At 47.8% G+C, this 14,317-nt stretch overlaps 1 protein-coding gene across 1 annotated transcript in view; it reads left to right on the top strand.

Annotated features, from left to right (window-relative positions):
- The first annotated feature begins 453 nt into the window (after positions 1-453).
- Positions 454-14,317, top strand: part of TMEM240 (transmembrane protein 240) — a 42,912-nt gene continuing 29,048 nt past the window's right edge. The window contains exons 1-2 of the mRNA XM_082230601.1: positions 454-1,563; positions 1,857-1,963. Of these exons, the coding sequence (XP_082086727.1) occupies positions 1,315-1,563; positions 1,857-1,963 (356 nt within the window). The 5' untranslated portion in view covers positions 454-1,314. The remainder of the gene's footprint in view (positions 1,564-1,856; positions 1,964-14,317) is intronic.

Below are 14,317 nucleotides of genomic sequence, written 5' to 3' on the forward strand. Positions count from 1 at the left end.
CTGCCGTCCCACATCTTAAAGTCCCGGGGCGGGGCTGGCTTGGTGCGGTGGGTGGGTGGGCTGGGGAAAGGAGGGCTACGATTATGATTATGGTTAATTATGATGATGATGATTTAAAGAGCCTGATTTTGGGGGGTGGGGTGGGGGTGGGAATCGTTCGTGCTGACTTTGCAAAAGCACTAGCGTGTTGTTGTCTTTAAATAATAATAATAATTTCTCTCTCTCTTAAAAAAAACACCCATTTTAAACAAAAATGCCTCTAACTTAGATGGTGCAGGAGGTATTTATTCCAGCTTCAATGTCACCAAGAGAGGGAGGGAGGGAGGGGGACAGGGGGTGGGTGGAGAAAGAGAAGCTGCCAAAATCCATCCTCAGGTCACGTTTTGTGGGGTTTTTCATTCCTCCTCTCCATCCCACCCCCCGGGAGGAAAAAACACAGCAGCAGTTCCAGGCAGGCAGCAGAGCCTGGGGTCTCTCTCTCTCTCTCTCTGAGTGTGTGTGTGCGCGCGCGCTCTCGCGTGTGCGCGTGCATTTCCTCCCCAGCGATGGGTCTCCTCCCCATCAAATGGAACAAGACCAGGCGACTATCTTTTTAAAAGACTCCAACATGACGCCACCCCGTGCCCACCAACATCTCATCTTGCCAGCCGCCTTCTTCCATTTTCCCCCCTGCTAAGGGGGGGGGGGGAGGAGGAGAGAGAGAGAGAGAGGGAAAAAAGAGAGCAGAAAGGGGAAGCAATTTTTAACAGCCTTCCCTCTCCCAGTCTTCTTTGCACCAATTGCTCACCCATACCTTCCCCCTCCAAAAAAAAGGATGGATCCTTCTTTTGAGCAGAGGATGCCGTGAAGCTCCAGAGTGTCATCTGATGGCCCCAGAAGCAGAATCTACTCTTTATCATTCTTTCCCACCCCCCTCCTCTCTTTCTCTCTGCATGTTGGGTATTTTTTTTTTATTTCTTACTTGGTTTCGTGTTTTGCTTTTCTTAACAAAAAACAAAAAAAACCCCCACAAATTATTATTTTTGGGGGCTGGATCAATTCCTCTGCCTGGTGTTGGCGGTGCACCGCTGTGATGTGGTCGACCTTTCGCTTGGACGGCTTGAGTGGATCGCATGATTTGCCCTAGGAATCTGTCTCTTCTGCCTACCTGCCGATCTTTTCCATCTATCGATATATGTTGGACTAATCCGAGGAAGAAGAAGAGGAGGAGGAGGAGTTGGAGGAGAGCGGGGTGGAAAGCAAAAGACCCAAACAGACCAACAAACCAGCCAGAAGGTTCAGCTTGGATAAGAAAATAGAGGAGTGCATTTGTGTATGCTTGGAAATTGGGGGGGCCAGGAGCCTGCCCCCCCTTCAGGACTGCAGATCGGTTTGAAGACCTTGTACCTGACCATCTCTGACCTCTATAGGAAAAGCTGGCACCCCTTTCTCTCCTTTTTCATTCTGGGCAAGGGGGTGGGGGGTGGGCTGGGGGGTAGCGACACAGCGGCTGTCCATTTCCAGTTGATGTCCATGAATACAAACACCATGATATTTATGATCTTGGGGGCCTCAATTGTTATGGTAAGGAGACACTTCGATTTCCTCTTCTTTCCTTCTCTCTCTCTCGTCTTCCCCTTCCCCAAATTCTTAGGTGCGGTTGTGGAACGTCAGATCTGTGTGCCCCATTTCAATGTGTGTGTGTGTGTGTGTGTGTGTGTGCAATATATAATTCTGGGGGCAAGTCGTTCTTTCATAGGCCTAGGTTTCCTTTAATATGTATTAGCAATCAAACACGAGAGACTGTTTTATTCCAACACTTCTAGCCTTATGGGGTTGTGTGATTATTCTTATTCTTATTCTTATTATTGAAACAGGCAATTGCGTGCTTGATGGATATGAACGCACTTTTGGACCGATTTCACAATTATATCTTACCGCATTTGAGAGGTGAAGACAGAGTCTGTCACTGCAACTGTGGAAGGTAAGGCCAGCGGCCAGCGGCCATGCACCATCCCATCCCATTTCTTGGGGGGGGGGGAGTTTGTACACTGCATTTCTCACCTCCCATTGGGAGTGCAGGGGTGAGGGTGAGAAAGAGAGAGGCAGAGAGAAATGTGGCCACGCAGAACAAGGAAGGATGAGGGATGTACTGTTTGGGTATTTTGCCAAATTCTAGGGAATCCGTTGCCTTGGAAAGTGGATGTCATCAGGGATCTCTTGAATGTTTCAAACGGTCACAGGAATCACCCTTTGCCATTCTGCCGTACGCTCCCTTGTAGTTTTTCCTCACGACAACTCTGTGAGGTAGGTGGCAATGGCAGTGTCTGTACTGCAGTCTGGAAAGGGCGGTGTTGTTGGGGGGCCTTACCTGGCGAGTTTACCTCAGGTGAGATTCAGCTGCTAGGGTGCCCGTTGCTGAGTTTGTTTGTTCTCATCATTTAACCCATCCACCGATGTGCAAATAATATACGTATGGATATACCTCTGCAAGGTTTGTGGTGATGGCTGGCAGCTTAGACGACTTTTAAAAAAACCCAAAACCCACGAGGGGGACATCAAGCAGATTCGTTGAGAATAAATCGGCAGCTGTTTACTTTTGAGGAGAAAATGGAACCTGCATTGCCAGCAGCAGTCTACCCTCCAGCGCCGAATTATGGGGGGACGGCCAATCAGGGAAGGCTGTCCGCTTTGGGGTTTTTTTTGCTTCTGAGTTCCCCAGTGACATCTTGACTTCCCGCTCTTGGAAGACAGGATGTAGGGACCCGGTGGATCTTTGATCTGACTCGACAAGCCTGATTTATAAGAGCAGTTGTGGCAGGCACACAAATGGGGCGGCAGTGGTGGTGGTGAAAGAGAGGCTGAATTTCCTTTGAAAACACTTGGTGTGTCCCCCCCCCCCCATAGTTCTAAGACAGTGCCGCTTCCTAAGGGTGTTTTGTGGATATCTGAGAAGTTAGAATCGGGAGCTGCTCAGGAATGTACGAAGCAGCCTTATCCTGAGTCACACCATTCGTTCAGTACTGTGTACACTGACTGGCAGCATCTCTCCAGGGCTTCAAACAGAGGTTTCTCCCTCTACCTGGAGGGATTTGAACCTGGGACCTTTTGTATGCAAGGCCGATGCTCTACCAATGAGCTACAGCCTTTGGCTGTGTTTTATAAGCTCTTGGCATCAGCTGAGCATCTTGGCTCCCAGGCTTTCTCTCCCTGCTCCCATTTTGGGGCTTTCCTTTCAAGATCTACAGTTTCCTCACATTTTTAGTGGTGTCTTTCTTTGATGGTGGTGTTGGAGGAAGTGTCGGAACGAGCTTCTGTTTTTAAGAATTCAAATTCAAAGAATTCAAAGGGCAGGTGATGCCCTTTCAGAGCAGAGAGAGGTGAAGTGAAATGGGTTTCAGAGGAGACCAGAAGCCTGTTTCCCATCGCCAAGTGCCGCTAGGTGCCAACTCCCGTCGCCTCTAACCATTGGCCATGCTGGCTAGAGGAGATGAAAGTTGAAGCTCAGCAAGATTCGGAAGGCAAAAGCCTTTGCTCATCAAGGGTACGGCCAACGAGTCTTAGGTGGAAGGAACTAGGTTTGGGGAAGAGTTGAGGGGGACTTGCGTACCTAAAGTGTTGATGCATAGAAACACAGCAAAATGGCTTATGAGTCAGATTGTAAGTCATGGATAGGCAAACTAAGGCCCGGGGGCCGGATCCGGCCCAGTCGCCTTCTAAATCCGGCCCACGGACGGTCTGGGAATCAGCGTGTTTTTACATGAGTAGAATGTGTCCTTTTAAAATGCATCTCTGAGTTATTTGTGGGGCCTGCCTGGTGTTTTTACATGAGTAGAAGGTGTGCTTTTATTTAAAATGCATCTCTGGGTTATTTGTGGAGTGTAGGAATTCATTCATCCCCCCCCCCCCAATAAATATAGTCCAGCCCCCCACAAGATCTGAGGGACAGTGGACTGGCCCCCTGCTGAAAAAGTTTGCTGACCCCTGGGACTCTAAGTAGCTCAGTATTGTCTGCTCTGATTGGCAGCAGCTCTCCAAGGTTTCAGATGGGAATCCTTACCTGGAGATGCTGGGGGTGAAACCTGGGGTCAAAGCAGGTCTCTGCCTCAAACCTGCGATCCCTTTCTTTAAAGATAAGTAAGCCCCTAGTCCTCATGTTTCTAAGACATGAGCTTTTTCCAGCAGGAAGCTGCCTTTGTACTGCATCGGACCATTGACATATCTAGCTCAGTGCTGCCTACACTGACCACCAGCAGCCAGCCCTCCAGGGTCTCCGATGGGGAACTCTCTCAGACCTCCTTGGAAATGGCGCCTATTGTACCCAAGGCCCCTCCCCAATGAAACAACAGCATAGGAACATAAAGGGACTCCTGACCATTAGGTCCAGTTGTGACTGACTCTGGGGTTGCGGCGCTCATCTCGCTTTATTGGCCGAGGGAGCCGGCGTACGGCTTCTGGGTCATGTGGCCAGCATGACTAAGCCGCTTCTGGTGAACCAGAGCAGCGCACGGAAACGCCATTTACCTTCACAGGGATTTGAACCGCCGACCTTCTGATCAGCAAGTCCTAGGCCCTGTGGTTTAACCCACAGCGCCACCCGTGTCCCTTGCATTATACCAAATCAGACTGTTGGCGTATGTAACACAGTGTTGTCTACACTGACTGGCAGCAGCTCGCCAGGGTCTCTCCAAGCCCTCCCTTTCAGATGCAGGCACCCGCAGCCTTCTGTATGCTGCACTGTGGCCTTGAGGAGGACGAAGGCTGGGCCTTTGGTGCCACAGGGCACAGGTACGACTCTAATGGGCTCAAGTTGCCAGAGGGCAGTGTGTGGCTGAATCTTAGGAGGTGGTGAGAGCCGTTCGATAACTGGAATGATCCCACATTGAGCCAGTGGGCATTCCCTGGCTGGGACAGTGGAGGCTGGTGCACTAGCGCAAAGGGGGCCCTGCCCTGCCAACTTCAGCTAGCCCCACCTGCCTGCCATCTTACTAAGATCCAGTCTAGCTTCTTCCTTCTAATTCTCAGGGTTGTCCCTTGTAGAGCTCAGCAGGGAAGAGAAGGATGGCAATGAAGCTGGACTGCGTTGGTTTGGCCTCTTGTGGGCTCTGGTGCCACCTACTGTTCAGCTCCCAGCCTTCCGCCCAAACAGTTGCAACGGGCACCGGTCACCCCTGATTGGGGTTGCCCTGGTCTCCGATTTTCCTGCTGAAGCCAGAGGGGCGAAGTACATTCCCTACAAGACTCTCTACAGCTACGTACAAACCATAGATTGAAAGCACATAACTTCCCCCCAAAGAAGTGGTGTTTGACCCCGCAGAGCTACAGTTCCCAGGGTTCTTTGGTGGGGACACCATGTACTTTAAACGTATGTTGAGTATGGTGACTGAAATTTGGCCTCCAACCATTTAGCCAAAACCTGTCACTTCCACCCATTTGTTCTAGCTCTGCCTTCTGAAGCAACGCTGTACATTTCAAACACATTGAAAGCTTTCGTCAAAGAATCCTGGGATCTGTAGTGCACCCCTCGGGAACTGTAGTATACCCCTAACAGCCTTGGGAAGCTGCAGTGTCCAGGATTCTTTGGGGGGAACTCTTGGGCTCAAAAAGGAGAGCGTGTGATGCTGTGGTGATCATTCAACCTTCTTGTCATGTTGTGGTCAACTTAAAGTGAGCGATGAAAAACTGCACCGCAAATAAACCTAAGTGAGGAGGTGGTTTACAGAGCTGTGCGTCAGGCGCATTGTGCTCCTTTCGCTTGGGAGAAAAGGAACATTCATGCGCGCCGCCAAGGAGCCAATTCGTAGGGGCCAAGGTCCCTTTGGGGCCCCCCAATAAAATATTTAAGGGGGTTTGGCCCCTGTTGATCAGCACTGCCATTCCCGATTATGTGTGGCAGGGCTTACCTCTCCCCCCAAAAAAAATATTTTATTCAAGTTGGCACTCCGACGCGCATCATGTAAAGTTTGGACTCTGGCTGTGCTGTGTCCATGCCATACATTTCTCCAAAGAGCTCTGGGAACTGCAGTTTACCTTTGCACCTCCTGGCACCTTTAACAAACTACAGTTCCCATGATGCTTTGGCAGAGAACCATGTGCTTTAAATGTATGGCGGGGACAACGTTTTGCAGCAATTAGCAGCATGGCAGAGTTATCTCAGGAAGTTGAACGAGAGCAGAGCCACGGACCCTGTGTCCTTTTTGCGGGAGAGGCAGTGTGGTACAGTGGGCGGATTTGTGGGACCTGAACCAGAGATGTCTGCGTTTATTTCATTTAAAAAAATCTATGTTTTTATGCTACTTGATTGATCAAATTAATTTGTTATGCATTGATATCCCACCTTTTTCTGCAAGGATCTCCCGGTAGCATGCAGGGCTTTCTCCCTCCTCATTTAATCCTCACGACAATCTTGTGAGGTAGAAAAGTCTGAGAGAGGTCTCCCAGGCCCTAGTCCAGCACTCTAACCACTAGACCAACTACCCCCTCCTTATATCTAGGCCTTCCTCCTTAAGCAGCCCATGGAGGCCATCAAATACAGAGTGTGAGCGGCAAACAGATTTTGACCCCTTCCCTTGAAAGACATGAACATAATAATAATAATAATAATAATAATAATAATAATAATAATAATAATAATTTGAGATTCATTTTAGACAAGAGACACCTTTAGCTTGACAGATCACTGGGTGGAAATAATGAGAGAGAGAGAATGAGAATTGCTTCCACGTCAATTGATTCAGGACTGTAATGTCAGAAGAGTCGTAAATCTCACTTTGTTATCGCGGTCCATGTGTTTTGCTTCCACTGTGGACCACCGTGCCAGTGGGCTTGCGGTGATTTTCTACTGGTCATTGGTTAGCGTGGGGGTAGGCAGTGGTGACTAGTAGAGAACTGACGGCATGGGGTACAGGTGCTTGGCGTCTAGAGGCACAAACTTGTTGTGTGAGAGAACGTGGGTTCAAATCATAGCTGTCAACTTTCAGATTTGAAAATAAGGGATAAGCAGCCTCACCTGTCCCGGGGGACAGTCTACGGGATATCTAACAATCCGGGATAGCAGCAGGAAGCAGCAGGAAACGGCGCTGGAATAAGGGAATTTCCCACAAAAAAAGGGAAGGTTGACAGCTGTGGTTCAAATCACTGCGCTTTCCACTCAAAGGGCTTCTAGTAGCCAGAACAGGGAAAACCCTTACTGGAGGTCAGTGGAGGCTGGTGCTTCAAGGCAAATAAGAAAATAAGACCCTGCTTAATCAGGCCAGTGGCCCGACCAGATGCCCATTATGGCAAGCCCAAAGGCAAAACCTGAAGACAAGAACCCTCTCCCTTCCTATAGTTTCAAACAACTGACATTCCTGCCTCTGAATGTGGAGGCAGACATAGCCATCGTGGCCGGTAAGGTAAAGGGACCCCTGACCATTAGGTCCAGTTGTGGCTGACTCTGGGGTTGCGGCACTCATCTCGCTTTATTGGCCGAGGGAGCCGGCGTACAACCTCCAGGTCATGTGCCCAGGATCACTAAGCCACTTCTGGCGAAACCAGAGCAGCACACGGAAACGCCATTTACCTTCCCGCCTGAGCGGTACCTATTTATCTACTTGCACTTTGACGTGCTTTTGAACTGCTAGGTTCACCCCGTTGCGGGGATTTGAACCGCTGACCTTCTGATCGGCAATTCCTAGGCTCTGTGGTTTAACCCACAGCACCACCTGCGTCCCAGGTAAAGGTAAAGGGACCCCGCACCATTAGGTCTAGGCGTGAATGTGGAGGCAGAGCATACCGAACATGGTCGGTAGCCTCTGTGAATTTGCCCTGTCCTCTTTTAAAGCCACCCGAGTCGGTGGCCATCACCGTTTCCTGTGGCAGTGAGTTCCACAGTTTAACTATGAAGAAGTGCTTTTGGCTACCTGTCCCGAATCTTCTAATGTTCATCTTCGTTGGGTGTCCAGTGTTATGAGAGCAGAAGGAAAACTTTCCTCTGCCCACTGTTGCCCTGCCACGCATGATTTTATAAACGTCTTGTCATGTCTCCTGTTAGTCACCTTTAAGAAGGGTCTTATTTTCATGTGTATCTGAAGAAGTGTGCATGCACACGAAAGCTCATACCAAGAACTAACTTAGTTGGTCTTTAAGGTGCTACTGGAAGGAATTTTTTTTATTTTGACTATGGCAGACCAACACGGCTACCTATCTACTACTTGTCATGTCTCCTGTTAGTCACCTTTTCTATAAACTATAAAGTCCCCAGTGTTGCAGCCTTTCCTCACAGGAGAGTCCTCCATCCCCTGAATCATTTTGACTGCCAACCTTTTCCAACTCCACAATAACCTTTCGGAGGTGAGGCCAAACGTGGCACTGCCTGCCTGCCTGCCTACTTACAAGTCCAGCTGCTTGGCTTGGCCAGAGTGTAGCCGCTGTGTCCTCAATTCTGAGATGTGGGGTGAAGAGGAGGCCGATATATCATTTGGCTTCCCCGAGGACTGCTCTGCCCAACACCCAAATCCTCCGCTTGCCAGCTTGGTTGTGTGAATTGGCTGCTTGCATGTCCTTTCTTTCCAAAGCTGGCCAGTTGGCTAGGGAAATAATACCTGGCCCGTTCCTCGCCCTCCTTCTCTGGGCCAATTGCCGTAATGTTTCCCGCAAGAGCCAAAAATGTGTCCTGGTTGCCCCAAAGCCTTTCCCCCTCCCCCAAATTAGTAAACGGTCACACGGTCAATTTCACTCGGCCTGGACACAATTCAGCAGTGTACCTGAAGGGGAATCAAGAGGATCCCTGGTTTCTGATCTCAGCTACCAGGCTGGGCATTGCTACCCAGTGGTAAGTGGTGACATGATCCAGCCCTGGTAGGTTTGCCAGCTTCAGGGGTGCGGGAAGGTCATTTTGGACTCTGGGCTTCGTGGTTTCTTTTTTTATACATATATAAATTTTTATTAGGTTTCTTTTAACATACCATTTTCAACAATAATTAAACATACTTTTACATCTTATACTGTTTTTGGACTTCCATCAATCACATCCAATCTATTCGCTTAATATAAATTTCTTACTTTCACTATTACATTTAAATCTCATAACTAAGATCTCTATTCTTTCTCTACTTTGCAATGTTTCATATATTTCTCTTTACAAAACTTCTTGTAGTCCTACTAGCATAATTTGTTGATTACAGTTGCTCTTCAAATAGTTCGTATATTTCTTCCGCTCTTCTGTGAATCTCTGGTCCCGCAGGTTTCGAATCCTTCCTGTCACTTTATCTAATTCTGTGTAGTCCATAAATTTTGCCTGCCATCCTTCTTTCGTCAGAATCTCTTCTTGCTTCCATTTCTGGGCTAACAATACTCTTGCCGCTGTTGTTGCATATAAAAACGATTTAACATCCTGTCTATTAATATCCTCACCTATAATACAAAGTAAAAATGCTTCTGTTTTATTTTTTTAATGTATATTTCAACATCTTTTTCATCTCATTATACAGTGGTACCTCAGGTTAAGTACTTAATTCATTCCAGAGGTCCGTACTTAACCTGAAACTGTTCTTAACCTGAAGCACCACTTTAGCTAATGGGGCCTCCCGCTGCCGCCACACCGCCAGAGCACGATTTCTGTTCTCATCCTGAAGCAAAGTTCTTAACCTGAAGCACTATTTCTGGGACTAGTGGAGTCTGTAATCTGAAGCGTATGTAACCTGAAGCATGTGTAACCCGATGTACCACTGTACAGTATATCATTTCCCAGAAGTTTTTTACTTTCTTACATTCCCACCACATATGATAAAATGTTCCTTCTTTTTCTTTACATTTCCAACAGTTATTATTTGCTTTATACACGGGCTTTGTGGTCTCAATGGGAGCTTAGAGGTAGAGCATATGCCTTGCCTGGAGAAGATCCCAGGCTCAGTCTCCAGCGGTGTCAGGAGCGAGCCAGCAATAAATCACATCAGGCTTGTTGCAGTTAACCCTTTATTAGCAAAAGCAGGATCTGTGCAGGCCTAATGAACACAGCAACTCATTAGATCAGGCATAGGCAAACTCCGGCCCTCCAGATGTTTGGGACTACAACTCCCATTATCCCTGACCACTGTCCTGCGAGCTAGGGATGATGGGAATTGTAGTCCCAAACATCTGGAAGGCCGGAGTTTGCCTATGCTTGCATTAGATCTTGCCCCCATGAAGCAGTTGCTGAGACTGAATGTCCCCACCTCCCATCAGCTGTCTTAAGTCCTCTCCACTCCAGGGTTCCCCCCCCCCAAGCAATCTGAGACTGCGCCTGCGTGCAGCCTGCTGCTGCTCTGCCCGTTTCAGCCCTCTGCTAGTTCTGGGGGGCAAACGGGGAGGGGAGCTTGTTGCTAGCAGGACCAGTGGTCAGGGATGATGGGAGTTGTAGTCCAAAAACAGCTGGAGACCAAGGGTTGGGAAACACTGGCGAAGCATCACGATGCTGAGAGGGCGGATGGGGCCTAAGTCCCTACTCAGTAAAGCGGAGCCCTTGAAGTCAGCACACCTAAGTTAGTCATGCCCATGAACTTCAGTGGGTCTACTCTGAGTAGGACTTTCATTGGATGCAACTCAAAGTCCGGACGATCACGTGCTGGGTTTAAAAAAAAAATGGTTAAGGGCCAGCCATACCGTGAGGAAGAAGTGATAGTAGAAGGTTGCTTTCTTTGTACGACCTTGGAGCACTTTATCGATGGATAAAGTTAGATGGTGGCCATCTGTCACATTCCTGCATTGCTGGGGGTTGGACTAGATGACCTTTGGGTTCCCCTCCAGCTCTACAATTCTGTGATTCTGTGAAGCGGTTTCTCTAAATAGGTAAAACAGTATTTGAAAAAAAATATTCAGAGCATTCCCATAAGCTGAATAGACCTGAAGCTCTTTGAGAGCACCAATTATTTCCAAAAATAAATAAACCATGATGAGAAATACATATTCTGTCATCCTTATGGGTGTGTATGTTTGGGGTGTGTGTGAGCAGCTTAAAGGGGGAAAGACCCCCCCCCCTGGTTCCTTGCCTTTACCTGTTACCATGTAGAGGTGACCTGCTCTAACCATCTGTGCTTTCTTAGGAGGACACACTCTTTTATTTTATGTTTTTAAATCTCCATTGTTTCCCCGTAGTCTCCTGGAATAGCTCTCCCACTGAGAGCCAAGTGCCTTCCCCCTTTCTATTACCTTTATGGATGTCGCTCGCAAGCCTTTAGGAGGAAAACTGGTCTTTCAAGCCAATTCTGACTTCCCTCGAACCGGAATTGTCAATTAATTTCTTTGAAAGAGCCAAAGAAAACCACACACACACACAGGCCTCGTGTAACAAATCATTGCAGGCTTTTTGATCTGCTTTACGAGAGAGAGAGAGAGAGAGAGAGAGAGAGAGAGAGAGAGAGGCATAAGATGTATGTGGAGATCAGGATCCAAAGGGGTGAGGAAGGGCTGCTCCGTGACAGAGCACGTGCTTGGCATGTAGAAGGTCCCAGGCTCACAACCCAGTGGCATCTCCAAGTAGGTCTGCCAGGCAGGCCAAGAGCATCACAGACTTTGAGATTTTAGGGCCCAAACTTGAGACCTAGGGGTAACTCACAGGGGTAGGCCCTGGAGATGGAGGTTAATTGGGAATGGGGAGCATGTAATTTGCACACAGCTCCTGCGGGGCTATAGCTTGCAAGCTGCATGTACAGCCTTCTTAGTACACATATATATTTATTAAATATATATGTTTATTAAAGGGGCTCTCTCCCACTTGCCCAGTCAAGCTCTGCTCCCACCTCCCCAGCCTATCAGCTGGAGAATTCAGGTCAGACCAGGAGCTCTGGCAAATCTCAGCTGGGAGAGCTTCCCTGTCTGGAACCCTGGAGAACCGCTGCCAGCCTGTGTAGACAGTGCTGAGTTAGATGGACCAATAACTTATGGTCCTGTGATGTGGGTTCCTTGTTCTTTAAAACCTGGGGGAAAGGACCATCGCTGTCTGGAAAGTCAATCGCTGGTGTTTCCAGTTTAAAAGAGGATCAGGTTACATAGGGGTGAGGAACTTCAGATCTGGTGTGTGTGTGTGTGTGTGTGTGTGTGTGTGTGTGAGAGAGAGAGAGAGAGAGAGAGAGAGAGAGAGAGAGAGAGAGACCCTGCCAAAAGCAGGATAGAAAGAAAATTCCAGGCTCGTGTCTTAAATATCTGTGTGGCTTGTTAAAGTGGTGCACCATTTTGCCTAAGCCCTGCTGTGATGCCTCCACAATTAACTGCAGGTTTCAGGTTGGCCTAGCGCAGGAATGAGGAGCTTATGTCCTTCCAGATGTTACTGGACTCTTCCTCCCATCATCCGTGATCCATGGCTGTGCTAGCTAAGGCTGATAGGAGATGGAGTCCAATGACATATGGAAAGTGACAGTTCCCCCCATCTAGTGCCTGCTTTCCCAAGCTCTACTCATTGGACCATACTGCCTCTCAAGATCAGTTATGGATTGCACACCAACCCCTACCCTGTGCACATATAGACTGTAGTTTCCACACACACACACACACACACACACACAAAATTTGGAGTATGAAATGGTGCTTAATATGGGGGATAAAATAACTTGGTTCCTGGGATGGATCTGTTGATTTCACTTCTCTCCAGTTCTTCTGACTGAGAGAGAGGGAGGGAGAATGCGGCCCTCCAGGACTCTGTTTGGCCCCCCAGGTGGCAACCCTCTCCAGCCCTACTTTGAGTGCTTTGGCCTGGCTGAATTGTGTCACTGAAGTACAGTGGAACCTTGGGTTACAAACGCTTCGGGTTACAAATGCTTCGGGTTGCAAACTCCGCTAACCCGGAAGTAGTTGCTCCGGGTTGCGAACTTTGCCCCAGGATCGTAATGGAAATCGCGCACTGGCAGTGTGGCAGCAGCGGGAGGCCCCATTAGCTAAAGTGGTGCTTCAGGTTAAGAACAGTTTCAGGTTAAGAACGGACCTCCGGAACGAATTAAGTTCTTAACCCGAGGTACCACTGTACGATGATGCCTCTTGCTAGCTGGATAGAGAGATGTGTGTTTCGGGTGTTGTGTTGTGGGTGCAAACATCTGACTTGTGCGGGCCAGGATTGCAGCTAACAAGCAATAATAAAAACAAGTTGAATGAATACAACTTAAAAACAATATTAAAATACATTAAAATATTGAAACATTAAAATGCAGCCTCATCACAGGAGGAGAAAGGAAAAAGGAAAGAGGGGGAGGGAATCAAACTGATTCTAAGCCAAAGGCCAGGTGGAAGAGCTCTGTCTTACAGGTCCTGCGGAAAGAAATCAGATCCCGCAGGGCCCGCAGAATAAAATAAAATAAAATAAAATAAAAGTTCCCTGCTCCTAGGTTAGAAGCAGGTGAAGGAAAAGATGGAAATTTGATTCAGTTTGCAATAAAAGCTGAATCTATCAATTGCACGCTTTCTGAAGCAACATGAGAACCAAAACACAGCCACTCTAAAGAAAGAGGCACTTCCCTGAATTTTGCAATGCAGTTCGTCATCCAAACAAGGTTAACCCGAAATGCATCTGTTAGGGGAAAGCATGCATAAAAGGGAATGTATTATTGGTAATAAACATACAAAAACGCAATATATTATGAGAAATTGCCTGCAAAAAAGTATACAAAAATGTACACAAGATAAATTTGTTCTCGGATGCTCAATGCTTTTTAAATGAGGATTTCTTTTTTAAAAAATGCAAATTGCTGCAGAAATGTAGAGAACCGCATTTAGACTGGGAAAATGAGAAAGGGAGGGGATCCCAATGGACAAGATCCTTCGACCCCTACTGGGGAGAAGTGAAATTGACAGGTCTTTCCACCACTGCCAACCTAGCCAAGCCTTGTCCAAATGCACAACACTGAGGTAGAGAGACAATTAGTCTGACCCAATATAAGGCCTCTTTCTGCGTTCCTAAGGACACAGCAGCGTCTTCATACATGCCTGCTTTTCTCAGCGACGGAACACACCTTGGTTGGCAGAGCATGGGTTGTGGGTTCGAGTCCCATGCTGGGCAGAAGATTCCTGCATTGCAGGGGGTTGGACTAGATGACCCTCATGGTCCCTTCCAACTCTACAGATCTGTGCTTCTGTGACAACCCTCCATTTGGCAAGTATGGGGAACATTTCCCAGGGCCACATCCCATGCTGCACCTTTCAAGGGCCGCATGTCAGTGGTAAGCAGAGCTAGAAGCAAATGTGGACAAAGAAAGGCATGTAAATTTTACCCTTGTAAAGTAGTTTATTGGTTTGCTTTTGTTCTCTATTATGTATTTTTCTTTTTTACCTTGTATTTTCATGTTGTGAACTGCCCTGAGAACTACATATGAAGGGCAGAATACTGCTGCTGCTA

This window comes from Podarcis vaucheri (assembly GCF_965113315.1).
Source record: "Podarcis vaucheri genome assembly, chromosome: 7".
NCBI lineage: Eukaryota > Metazoa > Chordata > Lepidosauria > Squamata > Lacertidae > Podarcis > Podarcis vaucheri.